General features: G+C 54.5%; 1 protein-coding gene across 1 annotated transcript; it reads left to right on the top strand.

Moving 5' to 3' along the window:
- The first annotated feature begins 225 nt into the window (after positions 1–225).
- LOC102575567 (adhesion G protein-coupled receptor E3) lies at positions 226–20745 on the top strand. The gene is made up of 20 exons (XM_059732372.1): positions 226–353; positions 1575–1709; positions 2566–2721; positions 3377–3532; positions 7920–8063; positions 8623–8669; positions 9214–9306; positions 9618–9774; positions 11530–11685; positions 12255–12325; positions 12498–12669; positions 13101–13220; positions 13641–13843; positions 14465–14635; positions 14801–14995; positions 15511–15746; positions 16558–16624; positions 16819–16910; positions 18848–19016; positions 19123–20745. The coding sequence occupies exons 1-20, from the start codon at positions 245–247 to the stop codon at positions 19264–19266; spliced, it is 2793 nt and encodes a 930-aa protein (XP_059588355.1). The 5' UTR covers positions 226–244; the 3' UTR covers positions 19267–20745.
- The last annotated feature ends 3569 nt before the right edge of the window (positions 20746–24314 follow it).

The following is a 24314-nucleotide window of genomic DNA, read 5'->3' on the forward strand; positions in this document are numbered from 1 at the left end:
TAGCATCCATTTCTGCCACTGCTGGGGATGGGACCCTCGGCTAGATGGACCATTGGTCTGACTCAATGTGGCCCTGCTGATGCTCTTATGGCATTACAGCAGGAATAGTTAATAAGCATTGTCATTGCTGTTACCCCATCTTGAAGGCTGGGTTTAACAAGGGCAGAATCTGGGGCTTTTGAAAGAGGCTCTCTCTGTGCCTCTGTGTCATCTCTGCATTATTTTAATGTCTAACATTTAAAAAATGAATTATCTCCATCCATGGTGTTCCTTCTTCCCTTCCCCAGCATTGTTTTTTCTTGGACAGTTCCTCGCTCTCCCACCAGCAGACACACAAATGACTAGCATCATGGGTGAGTTCCCAGGCTAGCAAGCAGCAACACTGCATATGAAGTGCTCATGCACAACTTACAAGGGCCGGGGAGGGGGGAGTGTCTCAGAAAACTGATACCAACTTGACAGTCCCTCGGTGGCAGTCTCTGTACTGGAGTTATTTGGTGCTATGACCTTGCCCTCTTGGAGATTGTAAGATGAGCTATGTAGGGAAGCTGACGCCATGACTGCAATGAGGGACCATGGGTTGGGATGCCATCCCAGGGGCAGTTCCAGAGCTGAGGAAAGTGGAGCTGGGACTGTGCTGATGGAGTCTCTCAATACTTTGAAAATGTCCTCACAGAAAACAAGAATTCCCTTTTTCCCCTCCATGCTCAGAGGCACCACTCCTCCCCTTCACTCCCCTCCCCATCCCATCCCCTGTTCCCTACATGCCACAGCCACTTTCCCCAGTGTCCCAGGGGCCAGGTAATCTTCCAACCTGCTCCTGCCCTCTCCACCTGGGCTGCACAGGGGCTGGCCTCAGTGAAGACAGCCACATCTGCAGCCGCTTCCCTGCATGCTGGGGAGACTGAGCAGCTTGGGCTACCCCACTGCCACCCCACAGCTGCTTCCAGTGTTCCCAGCTGGAGAGGGCAGGAGCAGTTCTGAAGCTTCCCCCATCCCCAGGACACCAGGGAAAGCAGCAGTGACTGGAGGACCAATGGACCAGGGAATGTAAGGGGAGGGTATGGGGAGAGGGGAGGGGACATGCCCCTGAGCACAGAGATGAAGGCAAGGATCCTCACTCACTTTGGGAACTGTAAAAAGTCCCCAAAGGCTCCAGCAGCCCAGCTTTCCCCCATCAGTGGGTTGTGGGGGAGGAGGCTGGGAGAGAAGGTGCTGCACAGGTGGCTGCTTCCACACCCTGCTTAGCCAAACCCTGGATCCGCCCCTGCGCAGTCCCTGCCCTGGGGAACCCCACACAGCCACTGCCTGCCCTGTGCCTGGCTCTGGGAGCCCCTAATGTTCCTGAGAGCTGCAGAGACTCTTGCACCTTAGCAAAGAAACACAAATTGGACACTCAGCCCGGGGGGTGGACTAGGAACTAGAAGACATTATCTGGAGAGGAAGTGTTGGGAGGATGAGAGAAAGGGGATGAAGAGTGTGAGATGAACCTGGAAAAAGGGCCAGGGTGGGACTGGGAAGAAGAGCCAATCGCACTGGACAGAGCCTTCTCACCCTGTTTCCATCCCCTGCAGGTAGCCCTGAGAACTGTCTCGAGATCTGCCCAGAAAATTCCTTCTGTGTGAATGCCACCCACTGTACCTGCCAGTCTGGGTTCAAGTCCCTCAAGGAGGCGCTCTACTTCCTTGGCAACAGTGAAGTCTGCGATGGTAAAGGGGACCCCCAGAGGGGCACTGGTGGGTCGGGGCTCAGCCCCTCTGCCTTCCCACACAAGCAGGGGAGAGTGGGGACTCAGGGTCCAGCTGGGCGAGGGGACAGGAGTTGCCCTTGGGGCCTGGATGTCTGTGTTCAATCTTCTGAGTCCCACCCTACCACCCCGTTCCCTCCCAGTCACAGCAGGGGTGGGGGGAGGTGAGGAGGGTCCTGGCCCCATCTCAGCACAGAGGTGTTGCATTCAGCTGAGAGTTAGGCCCCCAGACTCCTGGGTTCCATTGCCTGATGGGAGGGACCCCCAGCATGGAGGATGGCAGGTCCTGGGCCCATTACAGTGCTAGGGGACCTGAATGCACAGGAAAAACAGGCTCCAGGGGGCCCAGAGCCTCGGATCCATCCTGGGATCCAAGCCTGGGATCCATCCCATGGAAGCTGTGGGCGGGGTGTGTCTCCAGGGTACCCCAATGGGCTCCAGTGCCCAGTGGGTCCAGGTGGGGTGCATAAAAGGATGCCTTTCATCCAGAGCTGGCCCGTCCTACACAGTGAAACCTGTGGCCGCAGGGGGCCCTGTAGCTAAGGGTCTCCCTGCATCTAGCCGCTTGCCACCCCCTCCCCCTGTTGCCAATGCTGCTGCTGCCTTCCTTGGCTGCTCACCACCCCCCACCCCCCAGCTTCTTCAAGGCAGGGGGCCCCAAAACTATTTCTTGCAGGGGACCCCAAAAAATTGTGGGCCAGCCCTGCTTTCATTCCACAAAGGGGCCCAGACTCCTGGGTTGCATGTTCCTGGCTAGGTCTGGGATGCGGAAGGTTGGGGGTGTTCTGGAGTCTCAGCACGTCCCTGGCGTGTTGCAGACGTGAATGAGTGCGTAGCACCTGATCCAGTGAAATGTGGTCCCGATAAGCAGTGCATCAACTTCCCTGGTGGATTCAATTGCACATGTAACCCTGGATTCACGGCTGAGCCAGGCAAGGAGAACTTCACAAATACCAGTGGCACCGTGTGTCAGGGTAAGAACCCCCCCATGCCCCCACCCACCCAAGCTGGGGCTGCCCTGGGGAGCAAGGATGGCTCCAGCCACCACCCATGGACCAGGCCACAGGCATCCCTCATCCTCTGCTGTGGGCTGGGACCTCAGGGGGTTTGTCCAGGGAGGGTGGGGTTCTGGGTGTGGGGAGCTGGGGGACTCTCTCTGTCCCCATGGGCAGGATAAGTGCCCCTAGACTGGGGAGGGGCCATGGGGCCCAGCCCAAGGTGCTTCCCCAACCCTCCTTCCACCCCCTCCCCATCAGGGCAGAGATCACCCCAGTCAGCAGTATGCCTGGTGCAGCACTCGGGGGAGAGTCTCTCCAGGGCCTCTAGACAAATTCCCAAGCTGGGGCTTTCAAGGGTTAACTGGGCCGGCCTGGACATTTCATGCTGGTACCTTGTCACATACCCCCAGTAAGTCCCTGTTCTAGCACCTGAGCCCTTCCCCCCTAGTAATAACATGGGAGAGGGGTCCTGGGGCCATCCCAGCACACAGGAGCCTAGATACAGGTGGAAAACAGACCCTGCCAGTCCATGACACCTGGGTTCCCCTGGCCTGAGCTGGGTTCAGAGGGGGTTGGGGGCTGATCCAAGGGGCATCTCCTGCTGGCTTACCATGTTCCTGATGTGTTGCAGACATAGACGAGTGTGTGACACTGGGGCATGACGCGTGTGGACCCAATGCCACCTGCATCAACATCCCCGGGCGCTACAACTGTGTCTGTGCTGTGGGGTACCAGGCTGATCCCGGCAAGGAGAACTTCATGGGGTCCAACAACAACACCTGCCAGGGTATGCCCCCCTGCCTCTGCTGCACTCCCCCCATCTGCTCCTTGGCCCAGCTCCCAGCCTGGAGGGGGCTGGCCCCCTCCTCCTCTCCCCCCCAGCTTCCTACATCTGTGGAGTGTAAATCACAGCCACCTCAAGGTTGGTTTAACCCAGCAGTGGGGATCAGGGATGGGGGAGCCCTTGGGGATCGGGACCTGGAGCGTTGGTGTCGTCTTGGTCCCCGGACTCCTGGATCCCATTGCCCTGGCTAGCACCAGCAGGGGATTGGGGGGCATCAGCATATCCCTGGTGTGTCACAGATGTAGCGAATTCATGTTGGTGGGCCTGAAGGTGTGTAGGCCCCACACAATGCACCAGTGTCTCTGAAAATTACAGCTGTGTCTGTGAGCCAGGGGGTTGAGTCCCACCCCAGGAAGGAGAAGTGTGAGTCTGGGACTCTGGATAGCTCTGGGGTGTGAGTGAGAACATGTGCTGAGGACAGATCCCTCAGCTCTTGATGCTCCCTATAGACCCCCACCAGACCTGGGGCTGTTCCGGAACTCTGGATAGTTCTAGCTGGCACCCATGTGCACCATCTCGACCTGGATCACCCATGCCCCCATCCCCTCCAGCAGGGGCAGTGACATCTGCCCTGTAATCCTGAAAGGGAAAGGAGCTGGGGCAACTACCCACCCCGCACCCAGACATACTCTAGGCAGGTCCCTATTCCAGCACCAGAGACCTAGAAGCGGAAGGGTCCCGAGGCCATCCCAGCACATAGCCTGGATGCAGGTAGAAAACAGGCCCTGCCAGTCCATTCACCTGGGTCCCATGGCCTGGATACCTGGGTCCCCCTGGCCTGGGCTGGGTCCAGAGGGGGTGAGGTGTAAACTGAACCCTCGCACCCCCCTCCCCCCCCACCCGATGCCTTCCTACATCTGTGGGTGTACATCGGAGACACCTGGGGGCTGCTCTAACCTGGGACTGGGAGTGGGGGAGCCCCTGGGTATTAGGCTCTGGAGGGCTGGTGTCTTGGTTCCTGGATGCCTGGGCCCCATCACCCAGGCTGACCCCAGCAAGAGTTTGGAGGGCATCAGCATGTCTCTGGTGTATTGCAGATGTGGACGAGAGATGCTGCTGTGCTCTGTTGGCTTCACTCAAGCTGCAGCTGTTTGGTGCTTTTTACTGACAGCTCCAGGTTTTGTTTTTTTGTACAGACTTTGCTGATTATTTTTTACTGGCAGGAAATTTTACTGACAATTAGCAACCCACCACTACCCGCACCTCCCTACAGGCTGCCTAAGGCCAGGCCTTCTCCTGACCTGACCTGACCTGACCTGTCCCGTTGCAGACATAGACGAGTGCCGGGAGAATGTCAGTGCCTGTGCCCCCCATGGGAACTGTATCAACACCCCCGGGGACTTCATGTTCACATGTAAAGCTGGCTTTGCGAAGAGAAATAAGGGCGAGGCCAAGATCTGCATAGGTACCAGCAACCCCAATGCCCAAAGCCCTGTGATGGTGGTAGTGGGGTGGGGGTGGGTGTGTCTTTGCAGCTGTGGGAGTGGCAGAAAGGTTGTGACCCCTCCTGGTGGCCAAGGAAAGGATCCTGGATTGGAGATCTCACAGGAAATTCAGGCAGATTCCCCTTTGGAGCCTTGAGATCTCTGCCAGAAGCACTGCGTGGGGGCTGAGAACCAGCAGCGAAAATGAACCTGACATTGTCCCGGGATTGACTGGAAAGCATCAGAGATTAACAACATTAACAAGGATTCAAGTCATTCCCTCCCTGATGCCACTGATGGGTGTTACTGAAAGAAGAATTACCCAGACAGTTACAATTAACAGTGACCATTGTAATGAATCCTGATGACTGTGTTGACCCGTGCCGTTGTGATTGGTTGAGTGTGGAGATGGCAAAATTCTCCGGAATCTGGGACTTTAACCACGATGTGAACCGGCAGTGCTGGGGACAGTCACGTGGAGAGCTTGACCTGGATCACAGGAACTAAAGGAGCCTGGGGAGCTGCTGTGATCCATCCCCACCCATGAGATTTGCTGGAATCCACCTGGATTCCTGGAATCACCTAGATCCAGTTGTGATGGGGAGCGGGGTGGTGGCTAGAATCTGGGGAATCCTGTGAGACCGACCAGGATCAATGAGATGAGGCTGGATGGGTGGAACTGTCTGGATTGGAGATATTCATTTTTAAGAGTGAAATTACCCATGATTCATTAACTCAAGAGCTGTCCAAGATCTCAGGCCCCAGGGGCCACTTATGACCACCCCCTCCATGCTGCTTGTGGGTGTGGAATTTCCCTCCTGCCCAATCCTCTGTACAGGGCCTAGACCTACCCTTCTGGGGCTGGGGTCAGGGTGTTGGGCCTAGGGGAATTCACCTGGATGCTGCAGTTGCCCTCTTGGAATCATGTGGATTAGAGCAATTAGTTGTGATGGAAGAAATTAACTGGCACAGCTGAAACAAAGGGAAATCAGGGAAGTTTACAGGGATTGCTGGGATGTGAACCCACCTTTCATTGAGATCAGAGAAATTAACCAGGATTGTGTCATTAACCCTGGTGATGTCATTAACCAGCAAGGCTGAATTTACTGGAGATCAGTGATTGCAGTGACACTAACCCTGATGATGTCATTAACCAGCATGATGGAATTAACTGGAGATTAAGAGATTGTAGTGAAATTAACAGGGACAGGTATAATTAATGGTGATGATGTCATTAGGCAGCAGGGTTGAAATTCCTTGAGGTCAGAGATTGCAGTGACATTACCGAGGACTGGTGTCATTAATCCTAATGATATAATAAACCAGCAGGCCTGAAGTGAAGGAGATCAGAGATTGCAGTGCAATTAATGAGCCTCAGTGTAATCAACCCTGATGATGTCATTAATGGGCCTTCCTGAAATGAACTGAGGTCAGAGATTGCAATGAAAGGAACCAGCCTCTGTAATTAACCTGGATGATGTAATTAACCTGAACTAATTTGAGATTGGTGAAATTAAGGAGGATTAGGATGTAATTAACCTTGAGGCTACAATTACCCAGCCCAGCTGCAGTGAAGTACAACCACTGCACTATGCCTGAATGGCCAGAATTAATTGTGTTCCGTGTAACTAACCTCGATGCTGTCATTGCTGGGCAGCAGTGAAATTCACTGGGATCCAAGATTCCAGGGAAATGTTCTTCTGGATCCACAAGTTCACCTGGATGATGAAATGCACTGGGATTGGCTGAAAGGAGGGGAATGGATGCAACCGACTGGGCTTGCTGCCAACAATTGGTTGAAATTTGGGGGAATTGATGATGTCATTGACTCTGATGTCACTGACTCTGGGGTTATGCCGAGTTAGCTGGTGTCACCTGTCGTGGCTGGGATTCCCTGGGATCCAGGCAGCTGGTGGGGCTGGCTGTGATTGACTGGGTACTGTATCACTGGGTTCCATTTCAAACCAGTCCAGGTCCCTGCGCCTACTGGGAGCTGTTCTTGTCCCCCTGCTCCCATCTGGCTTTTGCTTCTGCTAGCAGCTGGTGCCCCCAGTTCCCCCAAGTCTGTGCCTGTAGCAGGATCAAGCTTGCAGCCTACCAGGGTGCCAGTCCACTAAGGGTGCAGCTCTGGAGCTGGCAGCAGTAATATAGGCTGTTCTCAGAGGCCTCCCAGTCTGGGTGTGTCAGGCTATGGCCCTGCCTTTATTGGACAGCAGCAAGCCCTGTCCCTGTGCAATACTGTGTGTGCACAAGGCTAGTGCAAGCCCCACCCCCATGCAACACCCATGCATGTGTACAAGACTAGTGAGAGCCCTGCCTCTGTAATGGTGCATGTATGTGTACACAAAACTAGTGCAAGCCGTACCCCGTGCAACACCAGTGCATGCAAGTGCACAAGAAGCGCACATCCTACTCCCATGCAACACCCGTGCATGCGCGTGTGACACTAGTGAGAGCCCTGCCCCCCCCTGTAACACCAACAGGCATATGTGCATGAAACTAATGCAAGCCCTACCCTGTGGAACAGAAGCATGTGTATAGGCATGAGACTAGTGGAAGCCCTGTCCCCTGTGCAATGCCAGTGCATGCATGTGCATAAGATTAGTACACGTCCTGCCTCTGTTACCACCATGTACATGCACATGAGACTAGTGCAAGTCTCCCTGCCCTCGTAATAGTTGTGCATCCCCATGTGACTGCTCACAAGTGTGTGTGGAGGGAACTGTTCACAGGGATTCTAGAAGACCCTGGCAGCAAAGCCCCACTGCCAATTCTGGGGAAAAGAGATCCCATGGCCCAGTCCAGAATTAGTGTCGCCCCTTAGAGAGCACAGTGAGTACCCCCTGAAGACATGGGGCATTTAAAGGGCCAGCACCCCAATTTTTCCCCCCTTTCCTCTTCCCTAGATATTGACAAACGCAAGAGGCACCCTTGCGACCCCCGGGCCACCTGCAACAATACACTGGGGAACTACAGCTACTTCTGCCCCCCCGACTCTGTCCTCATCTCCGCCAGGGACCCCAGTGCTTCTCACAGGACTGTGTGCAAAAGTAAGGGGGTGGGGCAGGGGCTGAGGGAGGATTTGGGTCTCAGTCTGTCTGGGGGTAACACATGTACAGCCCCTGGTGCACTGGGCTGCCCCCAGCCCAGTGGGGCTGGGGCTCCAAGCCCCCCTCCGGCATCGGAGATGGGGGGCTTGGGTAGGTCGCGAGGCTACAGTGGGACCCTGGGTTCCAAGGGTGGGGAGGGCAGCAGCCTGGCGGGTACACAGTGACTTTAGGGTGGGATGCAAATGACTTGCAAATGAGCCTGTTTGCATAGGAATTCTGGGGAGGGGGGGGGGTTGTTACTGGGACACCTGGGTTCTTGGGTGGGCGGGGGAGCTCTCCTCGATACACGGAGGAGCCCCAAGGCCCTGTCGCGGGGTGGAGGGCTGGGGGGAGGGCAGTGCACATTTGTGTCCCTGCTGCCCCTATGGGCATTTGAGGCCTGGGCTGCGTGTCCCGGACACCTGGGTTCTCTGTGTGCGGGAGTCTTGGACACCTGGGTTCCGTGTGTGCCTGTGTGCATTTGTGTCTATGAACACACCTGCCCGCCCCCGCTCTCCAGATTTCTCCTGCTCCTCCCTGGAACAGATCCTCTGCCCCAAGGGCTGGGTGAGTGACCGACCCCTCCCCCCCCAACCCTCCCAGGAGGCTGCAGATCTCAGCCCCCTTCCCCATAGGTGGCAGAGCAGGGTCACCCTAGCAGGGGACACCCTCCCCAGCCCCAGATCCCATTACTGTATTCTGAAGTATATAAGCACTCCTTAAAGGAAACCCGAGCCCCAGAACCCACCCTAGAATGTTCCTAGGCCCTTTGCAGCCCAAACGGTCCACAACCCAGTCACATTGGGATGGTGGGGTTGGCTCTAGCTGGGCTGGGAGGTGGCTAGTACCCAGGGGGAAGGCGGGGAGGGGGCCTCACCGCTATTTTAATCCCTCCCCTGTTCCTTTAATGCATTGGAGGTGTTATATTCAGGTGAAACTTATAAACAGGAAAATACGGTAGACCATGGCCCCTCCAGTCCTTGGGGCTGTGAGCCCCCCCACTCTCCCTGCCCCCACTAGAGGGCTTGGAGGGGCCTGATCCTGTCTGCTGACTTCCTACCCCAGTTGTGGCTCCCCCATCCCCTCCCCTCCCCTCCCCTCCCATCCTCAGGATACCCCCTGTGAGCACAAGGCCAAGGTGGAAAACATATGTGGTGCCCTGCGCAGCTGGCTGGATGCCCAGAAGGCCAAGGAGATCCTGAAGGTACTGGGGCTGGGGCACATTGGGCTGTAAGGCGGGGGGAGGGCTTGGGGGCAGGGCCTTTTGCCCCCTCCCCAGCTCCCATCGCCCCCAGTGGCTTAATTGCTTGGGGAAGGTAGGTGCCTGGGGGGGTGTCCCACCTGACACCCTTGAAGCATCCTCCAGGGCAAAAATGCTGAGATTCAGCCTCCACCATCTTTTCACCATGCAATCTGCCCCTCTTGGGGCAGTAACTCCTGGGTTAACCCCTCGGGCCATGGGGCAGGGGCTGGGACATGCCTGGGGGGCTGATGAATCCCTCCCCCCACCCCCAGGACTTCCTGCTGCTGCTGGAGCATGGCCTGGCCTCCCAGGCCCCCATGGAGCAGAAGTACTGGCATGTCACGATCCTGCTGGCAGTAGCTGAGGACCTGATGCGGCTACTGGGCCCTGTCTTGGGCCCCAGCACCACCCTCAATACCAGTGCCTCGGGTCAGTGCCCCTCTCCCTCCCCCCAGCTCTGTCCCCTACCCACAGTGGGATCTCCCTGCAGTGCCCCCCTGCTGTTAGCTTGTGTCCTGCCCCCGCCCCCACTAAAGCTTGTACCCTGGCCTCTCTGCAGGGGGTGGGCTGGGACCTCAAGGGGTTTGTCCAGGGAGGGTGGGGTTCTGGGTGTGGGGAGCTGGGGGACTCTCTCTGTCCCCATGGGCAGGATAAGTGCCCCTAGACTGGGGAGGGGCCATGGGGCCCAGCCCAAGGTGCTTCCCCAACCCTCCTTCCACCCCCTCCCCATCAGGGCAGAGATCACCCCAGTCAGCAGTATGCCTGGTGCAGCACTCAGGGGAGAGTCTCTCCAGGGCCTCTAGACAAATTCCCAGGCTGGGGCTTTCAAGGGTTAACTGGGCCGGCCTGGACATTTCATGCTGGTACCTTGTCACATACCCCCAGTAAGTCCCTGTTCTAGCACCTGAGCCCTTCCCCCCTAGTAATAACATGGGAGGGGGGTCCTGGGGCCATCCCAGCACACAGGAGCCTAGATACAGGTGCCACAATGGAGATGGCTGCCTTCCCTGCTCCTTGCTGCCAGGTGCACCTCCCTGCACTCTGCTGGGAAGGAGGGAGTGGGGCTCCCCTCTGCTTCCAGCAGAGTCCCAGGAGCTGCATGTGGTGGCAGGGAGCAGGGAAGGCAGCCGGCTCCATCACGCAAGGCTTTTTCCCGGTGGTGCACGAGTCCCAGGAGCTGCATGTGAGCCCCACACAACAGAGGCGACCCAGCCTGGCTCTGCTCCTTGCAGCCACATGCAGCCCCCAAAACTGGCTGGAGCTGCACGCCACCGGACACCTGTGCTTGCACGGCCCATGAGCACCCTGATGTCCCACTGCCTGCTGCTACCGCCAGTGTCAGCAGGAGCTGTAAAGTCTAGGGGAGCCATGTGTGGGACTCCCCACACTCCCCCACCCTACCCAAATCCCACCCTACAACTCCCCTCCATATACACACTCACACCCGCAGCAGACTCCTAAACCCCCTACACACACAGCCAGACCCTATCACAAACCCCACACAACCCACCATACACACACACACCCCAACCACACCCCACACACTCCTTCACACACACACCCCATACATAATATACAAGAGCAAGACTTGATTTTTCAGCTAATGTGCAAACACTTCTATATACACTATGCAAACACATAACTCAGGTCAAAAATAGTTTTTGAAATAAAATTAAAATGCATTATAGTATATGTTTGACTTTAATATATGATTTGGTTTTTTTCCAGTTCCAAGATGGCCCTCTCAAGGAATACTTTCTGCTAAGTGGAGGGCGGAGGGGAGGAAATGGAGGGACTTCTGGTGACAAAAGTCAGGGGTGGACCTTCGAATCCCAAAATGGCAACCAGGGGGTGGGGCACCTGTCAAGGGAGGGGACTAACACTGCAGCCCTCAACAGCTCACCAAAGCTAATTAAGTGGAACTCCCATTGAAATAATTTCCCAACCCTGCCCTGGAGCCTGCATCTCAAAGCCGTGTCCAACCAGAGCATCCTGGGCCTTGCACACTGCCCCACACAGGCTCCACCTCCTCCTTCTGCAGCAGGACTCAAGAGTTCCCAACCTATGCGGGGGCTCCCTGTGTCCCTTCATACTGTACCATGGTTCCCTGCCCTGCGTCTGTGCAGGTGGTGAAGAGAAATAGTTCTGTCCTGGGCACAGGTAGGATCTCCTTTTGTGTTGCAGACATTAATGAGTGTGTAACACTTGGCCATGACGTTTGTGGACACAGTGCTATTTGCCACAATGTCGCTAGAACGTACCTCTGCAGCTGTGTCCAAGGACTCACGTCTGATCCTGGGAGAGAGAACTTCACAGGGGCTAGATGGAACACCTGCCGGGGTAAGGACCCCTGCTGCTCCCCTTGGCCTGGGAGAGGGTGGTGCTGAGTTGTCATTGTGTTACTCCAGCTGCCTCCCATGTCAATGGCACAGTCCTGGCTGGGGACAGGTGGGACCATGTACTAGCCCCCCTCACTGCACACATCCTGAGGGGGAGGAGAGATACCAGGGCCATGTGTGAAGGTTGGTTCCCCCATGTATGTAGAAGCAGGTCTGTTTGCAGGATGGATGGAAATGTCTTGGTCCATGAAGCACAAAGTGATGTGGACTGATTTCTCCTCATTCATGGAAGGGTACCATTGAGTGGTCAAGGGGGCCCAGGACCATGGGAGAGATACAGGACCCAGGAACAGAGGGTGGAAAGGGTGGAGAGCATGGGGCAAAAAAGAGTCTGAAAGGAGTGGGGAGCAGAAGACAGAGTGAGTCATAGTGAAGGGGAGACAATCTACACAGCTGCCAATATGTGACCAAGGAAAGAGCAGCCATCGGGGCTGGGGGCAGAAGGAGGATTTCCCTGAATGGGATTGGATGGAAAAGTTGTAATATCTGGTCCTTTTTCTCCCTTCACAGAAGTCCCCACCACTAACTGCAGTACCGCGTTTGAGGCCGTCACAGAGATGTGCAGGAATTTCTCTCTACAGGTGCCTTGAACTGATTGTCACAGATGAGCTCTGAGCCAGCTTCAGGGTCTCAGTTATAGCCCCTGAACTGGGAGAGTCCACTTTTGCCCCCGTGTCCCTAAGGGATACCACTGTCACATGGAGCACATGTGAGGCCCTCTTACTCACAAGATGCCTCCTTTCCTGTCCCCAGGAAGCAGACCGCTCTTTCAGTTCCCTTCTGAACATCTCAGCCCGACCCGGCTGCAGCGAGGACAAGGTGACATTGGCCGTGACACTCCTGCTACAGAAAATGGAACTGGCTGCTCTGGCCACTGCGTTGAGGTCCCCAGAGGTGACACAGACCATAGAGATGGAGTCCATGGGTGAGGAGAACGCATGGGCATGGAGCATGGATACCATAGAGTAGGGGGTTCAATCCTGCAGTCAGTGCAGACACACAGGAGCACTGCCCCATCCCGGAGACTGGTCATGACCCCAAAGAGCATCAGCAGCTGCCAGAGACAATGTAATGCCCATTCATGTCCTGCCATGGGGCCTGGCCAAGGCCATTCCATCCAAGAGCTACATATATGAGTGGAGTGGAGATGCAGCATGGCTGGGTGGCCAAGGACGGGACACACAGAACATGGGGAGGGGAATAAGGACACGAGCCCTGAACCCACCCCAGCCCTATAGGAAAGGTAAGTAAGGCCCCACAAGTGAGAAGGAAGCATGGAGCAGGGATCCAGCCTTACAGAGGGGGACACCCAGGAAGGGGTTTCACAGCCAGGAGTTCTCCTGCTTCTTCCCCCAGCTCTGGAGACACGCCGCATCACAGGGACCTGCAGCCAGGACAGTGAGATCTTTGTGCTGAGAGCCCAGGAGCAGGCAATGGAAGTTCACTGCAGCATAGTCAGCAATGCCGCTTCCCAAGGTACCATCTGAGCCATGTGGGGCATAGGGAACCAGCCCTGGAATGGAGCAGCACAGATCCATGGGACTTTCCCTGCTGAGAAGGCACCAGTCCCAGCCCTGCTTCTCCTCTTCCATCCCTGCCTGGAGCCTCCTCTGAGCTGGGGCTCTTTTCTCGGTCTGACACTAGACAAACCTTGGGGGCTGCCCCAGTGCTCCTGTCACTACAGAGACCTTCATTCCTGGCAGTCTCACCACCTGAGGACTGAGCAGTGGGGGAGATGGAAAGGGGGATGAAGTGGGTCAGAGAATGGGAGGGGAAGTGCTAGTTAGTGGCTAAAGAGTCAGGACTGGAGCTAGGACTCATCTGGGACCAGCCCCATCATGCACTAAGTGTGACCTTGGCCTTGGATTGCTCTTTTGTTGCTTCTCACCCACTCAGGTTCTGGGGCTGCTGTTTTTATCTCTTACTCCACCCTTGACTCCATCATGAACAGTCCCATCTTCCAGAAAACTTTTGTACCACCTGGCCAGGCCCTGAGGAAAGCACAGCTGCTGTCCCGGGTGGTGAGTGGGGTCATTGGACCTCGGAAACCCAATCTCCAGCTCTTGAGACCTGTGAAAATCACCCTGCTCCACACACAGGTATGTATTGAACCCCTTTCTCTGACTTTTTTCTGGGCTCAAGGTGGGCATTGGCAGGGATGTCTGCTCCTCGGGGTTTATATCGTGCTGCCTTACCAGGCTGTTAGTCACTGAGAAATTGATGGAGCTTCCAGCCTTAATCTTGGTGCCCCAGACCTATTCTGCTGGAGGAGGATCTGTGGAGTTGACCCGTGTCACAGTCTGTTCCAGTCAATCGTGTAACAGGGTCTGGGGTAGGAGCTATGCCCAATTCATCTGCTGCCCAGGAGAACTTAAAGCAACTTTCCAATTATATTAGGACTCAGAGTGTGCTGGCAGGTGGGCTCATGCTTCTTCCCTTGACCACAGCTGCTCAGCTATGTCCCATTGCTGCAGTGCTAGTGGCCAGTGAGGGCTTTCCTGTACCTCAAGCAGCAGGGCCTCTATTACAGGGCAGAAAATCCAAGGTCTGTCTCCAGAGTCACCAGGGAGTCCTGTGTAGGTGCTGGGTGCCGCACTGGGGTACCCTGGAAGCCCAAGTGACCTCAAGGCCCCTATTTGTGGATTGTAGATGAGTGATTAGCGCAACCATATTGTCTTGGTGATACCACAAGGATGCTGAAGGTGCATTTCTGTTTTCAGCCAAAGGCTGAGGCCGAAGAGGCTTTCTGCGTGCACTGGAAACTCATTGCTGGAAAAGGTGTCTGGGCTCGGGATGGCTGCTTCACCCTCCACATCAACAGCACTCACACAGCCTGCAGCTGCAGCCACCTCTCTACCTTTGCCCTACTCATGGCTCCTGTCCCTGTGGAGGTATCTTTCTTGCCCCCTCAGATCAAAGGCTGGGCTCTGAGCTTAGTATTTGCCCAATCCTGCTTCAGGTGAAGCAACTTCTAAGGCTTTCTCTGAGAACGAACCTCAGTCTTGGGCTGAAGTGTTTGGCGTGGGCTTGATGGTGCTCATCCCTCTGCGCTGCAGGACAGTGACGCCCTGAGTGTGCTCACCTACGTGGGGCTGAGCATCTCCCTGCTGTGCCTCCTCCTGGCCATCCTCACCTTCCTCCTGTGCCGCTCGCTGTGGAACGTCAGCACCGCCATCCACCTGCAGCTCTGCCTCTGCCTCTTCCTCGCTGATCTGCTCTTCCTCACAACCGTTACCTACACCAAAAACCGGGTACGTCGCCCTGCAGGTGGGGCCCAAACCCCACTCACTCTTTTCCTCTTCTAGCCCAGGGCTGGGCTGCACAGCTCTGCTGCCCCTTTGGGATATGGGGCAGGGCAGTGCACAGAGAAAAGCACAGAAAGATGCTTCCCTTTCCACCCTGCACGAGGCTCCTTGAACAAAGTGATCCAAGTTTCTATTCACACACTGAATTTCAGGCCAGGGCTCTCACTGCTCCACAGCAGAGGAACTGGAGCATCGGTAGATTGAGGAAATTGTTTAGCGCCTGGGAATGTGGCACAGAGCTGGGGCCAGAACTTGGATTGCCCAGGCCCCACTGCCTTGCTTTAAACATGGTTCTGTCTCCTTTTTCATGTCAGTGAAGTTAGGTGCGGGACCCCCAGAAACCAGGAAGAGCTCTGCAATCAGAGAGACATGCGTAATCAGTGTGAACCCCATGACGGGCCTCACTGTCCCCAGCATTTCTCTTCCCACATGCTGTGTCTGAGCTCTCTGTCCCCCCGCAGACCGCATGTGCTGTCATCGCTGGCTTCCTCCACTACCTCTTCCTGGCTGCCTTCACCTGGATGTTCCTGGAGGGGCTGCACCTCGTCCTCACCGTCAGGAACCTGAAGGTTGTAAACTACACCAGTGCCAGCCAGTTCAAGAAGCAATACATGTACCCCTTTGGCTATGGGCTCCCAGCTCTGGTCGTGGCCATTTCAGCAGCAGCCAACCCAGGTGGCTACAGAACAGAGCATCAGTAAGTGCCTCGTCTCTCCCCATGGGGAGCTGGCTCCTGATTTACAGTCAGTTGCTTTGGCTCACACTGGCTCTGAATTTATCTCAGACTTCCCAGGAACCCCCTCAGACCTCAAGCTGGCAGTGGGATCCCTCTCCTGCCCCATACTATGAAGCTGCCCCCCCACAGTGCAGCTGAGCTGCACATGTTTAACAGTAGAGTCCCTGCTCTGATGAGTAGGGGACTATGGAAATCATGGCTCAGGTTGGCTGCACAGTGGCTCTTTAATCTTTCAGGTTCCTCTGTGTACCCCCACCGCTGATTGGTGGAGAAGCCCCACCACTTGCTCCTGATCAGCTGGGAGGTGAAAACCACAGTTTTAAAACCAGTGTGGTTTTTGCCTCTGGCCAGGGCTCGGCCTGTGGCCAATCAGCAGTGGGAGGCAAAATCCGTGCCATGTTTAACACTGCAGCTCTGCCTCCCTGCCAATCAGGAGTGAACGGCAGAGCCCCTCTGCCAATCAGCAGTAAGAGGGCTCATGGGGGGAACCCGCAAGATTAAGGAGCCATTGTACAGTCCACTTCTGCTGTGACTTCGGTAGGTCCCTACTGATGAGGATGATGACTTGTGCATCTGCAGTAGCCTTGTGCATCTTTGTAGACTCTTGATTGCCCAGCGTAATTGAGAGCAGCCCCTGGTGCTGGGACTGTCGCCAGGACATTCATCTGGAGAGAATCCTGCTCTCTGTCCTGCAGCTGAAACAGGCTAAGGTTGCCATTACCATGCTTTCCTGTTGGGGATAATGCACCTCTTCTTTCTTCCTCCGTGTTAGCTGCTGGCTCAGCCTGGACAGAGGCTTTGTCTGGAGTTTCCTGGGGCCTGTCTGCCTTATTATCCTGGTGGGTACAACGCAGAACCACAGGACCCTGTTCCCCTTCTCTGCCATGTGATGCTGTTCCCCCTCCTATGTCCTTTTTGTGCTCCCCTGGGCAGCAGCATCTGACATTGTCCCCTGGGATTGGTGAGTCCCTTAGCTGGAGCCGTGGTCCCAGACAGGACCCTCATGAGGGGACACATGCTGCTGTGTCCACAGATAAATCTAACCTGTTTCATCCTGACGCTGTGGATCCTAAGGAGCCACCTCTCCTGCCTCAACACAGATGTGTCCACCCTGCGAGACCACAGGTGAGGCAGCAAAAAGCAGTTCTGGAGAATCTGAGCCCTGGGGGTGGAAGCCCCTGGTGTGGAGAGAGTGAGGGTGTTTGCTAGGGATGTGCAAAGCTTCAGGTGGTGATTCGATTCAGAGGAGATGTGGCCCGATTCAGAGGCCAAATCTCTGAATCTGAATTGAATCAGGGGACCAATTAAAAGGTCAGAATTGATTCGAAGCTCTCCAAACCCAGAGGGTAGTAATTGATGGAAGTCACTCATCGTGGTGTCCTGTGACCAGTGGGGTCCCCCAAGGCTCTGTCCTTGGACCCATACTGTTCAACATCTTCATTAATGATGTGGACACTGGAGTCAGAAGCGGACTGGCCAAGTTCGCCGATGCCACCAAACTTTGGGGCAAAGCATCTACACCAGAAGACAGGCGGGTGATCCAGGCTGACCTGGACAGGCTCAGCAAGTGGGCGGATGAGAATCTGATGGTGTTCAACACCGATAAATGCAAGGTTCTCCACCTTGGGAAAAAAAACCCGCAGCATCCTTATAGGCTAGGCAGTGCTATGTTGGTTAGCACTATGGAAGAGAGACTTGGGGGTCATCATTGACCACAAGATGAACATGAGCCTGCAATGCGATGCTGCGGCTAGTAAAGCGACCAAAACGCTGGCTTGCATCCATAGATGCTTCTCAAGCAAATCCTGGGATGTCATTCTCCCCCTGTACTCGGCCTTAGTGAGGCCGCAGCTGGAGTACTGCGTCCAGTTTTGGGCTCCACAATTCAAAAAGGATGTGGAGAAGCTTAAGAGAGTCCAGAGAAGAGCCACGCGCATGATCAGAGGTCAGGGAAGCAGACCCTACGATGACAGGCTGAGAGCCCTGGGGCTCTTTAGCCTGGAAAAGCGCAGGCTCAGGGGTGATCTGATGGCCACCTACAAGTTTATCGGGGTGACCACCAGTATCTAGGGGAACGTTTGTTCACCAGAGCGCCCCAAGGGATGACGAGGTCGAATGGTCACAAACTACTACAAGATCGTTTCAGGCTGGACATAAGGAAGAATTTCTTTACTGTCCGAGCCCCCAAGGTCTGGAACAGCCTGCCACCGGAGGTTGTTCAAGCGCCTTCATTGAACACCTTCAAGATGAAACTGGATGCTTATCTTGCTGGGATCCTATGACCCCAGCTGACTTCCTGCCCTTTTGGGGGGGGGGGGGGGGGGGGGGGGGGGGGGCTGGACTCGATGATCTTCCGAGGTCCCTTCCAGCCCTAATGCCTATGAAACCAAACCTTCAGAAAAAATTCTGAGAGCTTCGATGATTTGGGCAGTCCCCGGTGGCTGTAGCAGGGAGTTGCAGCTGACTCAGAGCTGGTAACTACTAGGGGCAGGGGAGGGAGGGCTGGGGGAGCGGGGAGGAGACCATGGGGGGATCCCTGCCAGCCCCCCGCAACTTCCCCAACCCTCCTCACCCCTCCCCTCCACTCCCCCAGCCCTGCCATGGTTTTCCCCCCCCCGCCGCCCCCCCCAGCTCCCAGTCCTTTAAAGAAGAGCCCCAGTGCTCATCGGGTGCTGCCGGGCGTGGGGGCAATCCCTGCTGCCCCACACTGCCCCATGCTGCATGGGGGGCTCTACACGAGCCACCTGATGCCCCACCACCACTCCCCCAGTCCCCCCACAGGTGCCCCGCCAAGGCCAGCTCCAGCCCTTTAAGAAAAAAAAAATGGAGAAAAGCCCCAGGATCTCCGAATCAGATTCAGCCGAATTGAATAGGGACAGTGATTTGAATCACTGAATCGAATCACCGTCCCCCGAATCGGACGAATCCAAATTCGAAGCAAATACTAGCTGCTTCGCACAGTCCTAGCATTTGCACAGGGGAACTGTTATCCCTGAACCCCGTGGCTCAGTCGCTCTCACCAGGTTTGTTCTGATGGGGTCTCTCCACCTGCCTCTGTCCAGGCTGCTGACTTTCAAAGCCATCGCCCAGCTCTTCATCCTGGGCTGCACATGGAGCCTGGGTCTTTTCCAAGTTGGAGCAGCTGGCAGAGTTATGGCATATTTATTCACCATCATCAACAGTCTGCAGGGAGCCTTCATCTTCCTGGTGCACTGCGTCCTCAATCGCCAGGTGAAGCCCAGGGCCTGTACCATCTGCCGTGGCTGTAACAGCCTCATAGCTGTTCCTCCCTCCCCAGGTGCTAGTCCCCTCATTTGTCTGTGTCCCAATGTCGCAGGTGAGAGAGGAGTACCGGCGATGGATGAAGGGACGCCAGACATCTGCCTCCAAGTCTCAGACATCTAGTCTTGAAATGCCCACCATCCCCCCCAGCACCAAGTTGGTAACTGGAGCTGTGCTGGGTGCCAGCACCAGCCTCTAAGTCTGCTGCCTCCCATCCACTCTCGTTATGGCTCTGAGATGCTTTGTGCCTCACTAGCCTAGTCCAGCTTTGTTGCCATTTGGAGCCTTGCATGTGTCCCCCTCCCGTCATGACCAGCAGAGCAGTGTGTAACTTTCCCAGGGGACTCGACCCTGTCACGTGCCTTCCTTTCAAGGAATGAAGAAGGTGGAGGAGGAGTGGCTCCTCTTGTGCCTGAAGAGGCTCCCTGCTCACGCCCGGCGTCTGGCAGTGCATGGAAGAGGAAGCTGCCGAGTTCAGTGCCGAGAGCTGATTGATCCCTGCTGCCCTCTGGCCTCTCTGTGGAGGAGGTGGGCGGGGGAAAGGGAATGGGCTCTAAAATGCCTCATCCTGCTGAGCCCCATTTGAAAAGCCTCAATGCCCACAGCAGAGTCTGCTTCTTCCTGTAGTTGCCTGTTGAGGGAAGAGCCAGCCCCTGCGCCAGTCCCTGCAGACATCGGCCATGAGATGACCTGCGCAGCCATCCCCATGGAGGCCTTTGCTTCCAGCCATGGCCTTCCTCACACATAGCCATGTGAATTGCTGAACTGGTTCAGACTGCTGAAGCATTCCCAAGCTTAGCAGTAGCAATGCGGTACCATGTGCCTGGCTTAGCAGTAGCAATGCAATACTGTGCTCAGTAACACTTCAAGGAGACCAGGTGCAGCCCCAGCCATCACAAGTTGCCCTGCTCTGACCAAAAGAAGAGGGGAGATGCCATCCCACATTACATGAAGCCCCCAAGGAGATAAGTGTTGCCCAGCACAAAGGGTTACCGACTAGGCAAACAAAACACGTGGCTCTTTGTATAAGCATGGATGTCTTGTTGCCAGGCCTGGTACTTGTCCTCACAGCTGTTTTCGACCAGACCCAGGTTATTTTCCTTCCCCTGCCTTGGAACAGTATATTCAAGGTCTCTGCCTGCTCCACTAAACCTCCACCTCATTACGGGTGCTCAAAGTTGTCTCCCTGGTGGTCCGGCCCCATCCCACTAGGTCTCCCACTGTTCCTGAGAGATCCTGTAACAGGCCCTAAGGTTGGAGAGTGAAGTACCTGTGGCTTACTGATAAGGCGGCAAACCTTGGTGTCAGTGAAAGGAGATTGAATATCCCCTAAATCCTCCCCAGCAGCAGGGACTTAGAAACCCACAAAACAGCAGGTCTGCAGCAATGCAAGACTTAAACAGCCAATAACTGTGGCAGTGTCCCTAAGGTCCAGAAGATCCTGCACTGTGTTTCTGAGCTCAGTCGCATCAATCTGGAATAACTGCACACTCCAGCGGAGCTCCTCCAGATCGGTACCTATGTGACCAAGAGCCTGTTCCCTTATACCAGCTTCTTTCTGTCCTACTTGTAAATGCCTGCACATGGCACCCCTCATGCTTTCCTGACCTATAACTGGCAAAATCATGAAATCAGTGCAAAAACAATGCTAGGAAAAATAAATGGCAGAGTCTTTTTCTTGGCTGACTGGTTCCTGAACATTTAGGTTATGTCTACATCATGTTTTTGGGTATACCTGCAAGGGCTAGTAAGTTCTGTTATTGTAATGAAATCTGCAGTCCTTCCCTCCATGCATGTACAGACGTGAGAAGAGGCCTGTAGACAAAACCCAAATATCTTGCAGGTTGGCATCAAATCCTGTGATGCACAGCTGTGGTGATCACTTCTCCACTGAGAGTCTTGCTTCTCCTAAAGAGCTGGTCAATACTCAGCTGTAGCAGAGCTTTTCTCTCTTACACAGGACACACTCCCCACCCATTGGGGCATGTGGTCAGGGTTGATGGCAAGGGAGGAAGAGAGTCGCAGGATCGGCCCCATCTACTGCAGCATGAATACGGCACTTGACTGCATCATTCCCTGCCAGGTCCTAACATCTTTGCAGACCTCCCCCATTGGCTGTAGGCCAGGTATGCATAAAGCTCATTTGTTGATTGAGTGTGGGGTAGGCAGCCAGATCCTGATTGATGGGCTGGATGGAGGTGTCTAAGCCTGACTGGAGTTTGGGAGCATGGAGCTTCAGAGCAGAGCATGTCCCACAGCAGCCCACAGCCCATGGAGCTGCTGGATTAAATCTCCATTGACAGCAGCACTTCTCCCATCTATGAGTCACCTCCACCACAGCTCTTGTGCACTATACCCCACCCATGGCCAGTCTGACTGCTCCTAGAACATCAACACTTCCTCGTCCATCGGGCACTCTGGCCTTTGCCAAGTGACTCCCAATGCAGCCAGCTACTGCACCAGCCATCCAGAGATGCTGGCACAGGGAATTCATCTTCTGTCTCTGTGGAATCAGGGAGACCAGTGGATGTGGTTTATCTTGACTATAGCAAGGCTTCAGGTATGTGCTCCAACAACATTCTCGCAGGCAACCTAAGGAAATGCCGACTGGATGAATGGACTGTAAGGTGGCTAGAGCATTAGGCTCAGAGAGTAGTTATAAATGGCTCAACGTCTAATTGGCAGCTGGTAGCAAGTAGAGCACCCCAGGGGTCAGTCCTGGGCCAAGTTTTCTTCCATGACCTGGAAGATGGCATAGAGAGCACCCTCAGCAAGTTTGCAGATGACATCAAGCTGTGGGGAGTAGTAGATAAACTGGACGGTAGGGCTAGAATTCAGAATGGCATAGACAGTTTGGAGGATTGAGCCAAAAGGAATATCATGAGTTTCAACAAGGACAAGTGCAAAGTAAAGTCCTGCACTTAGGACAGAGCAATCCCATGCATCAGTATAGGCTGGAGGCTGACTGGCTGGGCAGCAGGTCTGTGGAAAAGGACCTGGGGGTTACAGTGGACAGTAAGCTGAATATGAGCCAGCAGTGAGCCCTTGTTGCTAAGAAAGCTAACAGCATCCTGGGCTGCATTGGTAGGTGTGTTCCCAGTAGGTCAAGGGAAGTGATTATTACCCTCTAATCAGCACTGGTGAGGCCACATTCATAGATTCATAGATTGTAGATTCGGAAGGGACCACAATGGATCATCATGTCTGACCCCCTGCCCCTGGCAGGAAAGAGGACTGAGGTCAGACGACCCCAGCCAGGTGACTATTAAGCCTCCTCTTGAAGACCTCCAAATTAGGTGATAGCACCACCTCTCTTGGAAATGCACTCCAGATTCTGGCCACCCTTACTGTAAAAAATGTCTTCCTAATGTCTAACTTAAATCTACTCTCCAGTAGTTTTCACCCATTCTTCCAAGTTACTCCCTGGGGCACTCTGGTAAATAGCACATCACCAATTCCCTGTTGTCCTACCTTGATAAACTTGTAGGCAGCTACAACGTCTCCCCTCAGCCATCTCTTGTGAAGGCTGAAGAGATCCAGATCTCTCAGCCTCCCTTGTAGGGTCTTGCATGGAGGCCACTAATCATGCAAGTGGCCCTCCTCTGAACCCTCTCCAGATTTTCTGTGTCCCTCTTGAAGTGCAGTGCCCAAAACTGGACACAGGACTCCAACTGTGGCCTGACCAATGCCACATAGAGGGAGAGCATCACCTCCCTTGATCTGTTGGTCATGCATCTGCTAATACACGACAAGGTGTGATTGGCTTTGTTGATGGCCTCATTACACTGCTGGCTCATGTTCATCTTGGAGTCAACTATGACTCCAAGGTCTGTCTCAGCCTCTGAGCTGCTGTGGAGGTCATCTCCCAACCTATAGGTGTGCTGGGGATTCCTTCTTCCTAGATGGAGTACCTTACATTTATCTTTGTTGAAATTACATGTGGAGTAATGCTTCCAGTTTTGGGGGCCCCACTACAGAAAGGATGTTGACAAATTGGAGAGTCCAGCAGAGGGCCACAAAGATGGTGCAGGGACTGGGGGCATGACTTATGAGGAAAGAATGAGGGAACTGGGCTTATTTAGTCTAGAGAACAGAAGACTCAGCGGGGATTGAATAGCAGCCTCCTATTACCTGAAGTGGGGTTCACAAGAGGATGGAGCTAGACTGTTCTCAGTGGTGGCAGGTGATAGAACAAGGAGCAATGGTCTCAAGTTGTGGCAGGGGAAGTTTAGGTTAGATATTAGGAAGAATTTTCTGACTAGGAGGCTGGTAAAACACCAGAACAAGTTACCCAGAGAGGTGGTGGAAGCTCCATCCTTAGAGGTTTTTGAGACCAAGCTAGACAAAGCTTTGGTTGAGAAGATCTAGTTGGTGCTGTTCCTGCTTTGAGCAGGGGCTTGAACTAGATGACCCTGAGGTCCCTTCCAACCCTAATTTTCTATGATTCTCTCTCAGTGTTAACGGACACCGTGGAGTTGATTTATCTCTGTGGGTCTCACCAATTCTGTAGAGTATCGTAGGTGTTGTTGTGGAAACACACGCAACATACTTTTGGGTCAGGTCAGCCAAAGCTTTTATTCAAATGAAAGCTACAGCTGTAGGGGGGACTCCAAAGTGACATGGATTTGCCAAGCATTTGGAAGGGGTTCCCACCCCAAGAGCAAAATCAGGAGGCTTATATACTTTTTAACAGTCGCTTACAACTCACGTGATCATATAGTCAAGTTTGCTAGAAAAAAGCAGCTACAAACACTACCTCATTACTTCTTTGCTGTTACCAGGATGAGAACTATGGGGGAGACGAGGTTAGTTCACAAAGCGAGAAATGGGGGAGAACACTCCTTTCTTGCACCTGGAAATCAGAGTTGTACATACTTTTTTTCTGCTATCTTTAGGGCAGCGGTGAGCGAAGCAGTTGCAGAGGAGTTACAAAGAACAAACACTTTCCCTTATCTGTTCTACCTTGCAGAGCCAGCAATTCCCCACAAAGCAGTTATGTCATCTTATAAATCGTATGATCAAAGTTTAAGGCATTTTTTTTTTTCTGATTCCACAATGTGTATCAGCTGGGGGCTGAGAAATGTTTCCATTTCTATAGTGATACGTGCCGCTTGTTTGTCTGACCCCAGGCATGGAGCTGTCTAGGGACACAGGCAGCGCTGGTGGGGCTTGTCCTCACCTTTGAGCAGCCGCTCAACACCCATGTTCTGAATGCTGCAGTTTAGACAACAGAGGCTTTGTTGCAGA

This window comes from Alligator mississippiensis, chromosome 8 (assembly GCF_030867095.1).
Source record: "Alligator mississippiensis isolate rAllMis1 chromosome 8, rAllMis1, whole genome shotgun sequence".
In the NCBI taxonomy this organism is placed as follows: domain Eukaryota; kingdom Metazoa; phylum Chordata; order Crocodylia; family Alligatoridae; genus Alligator; species Alligator mississippiensis.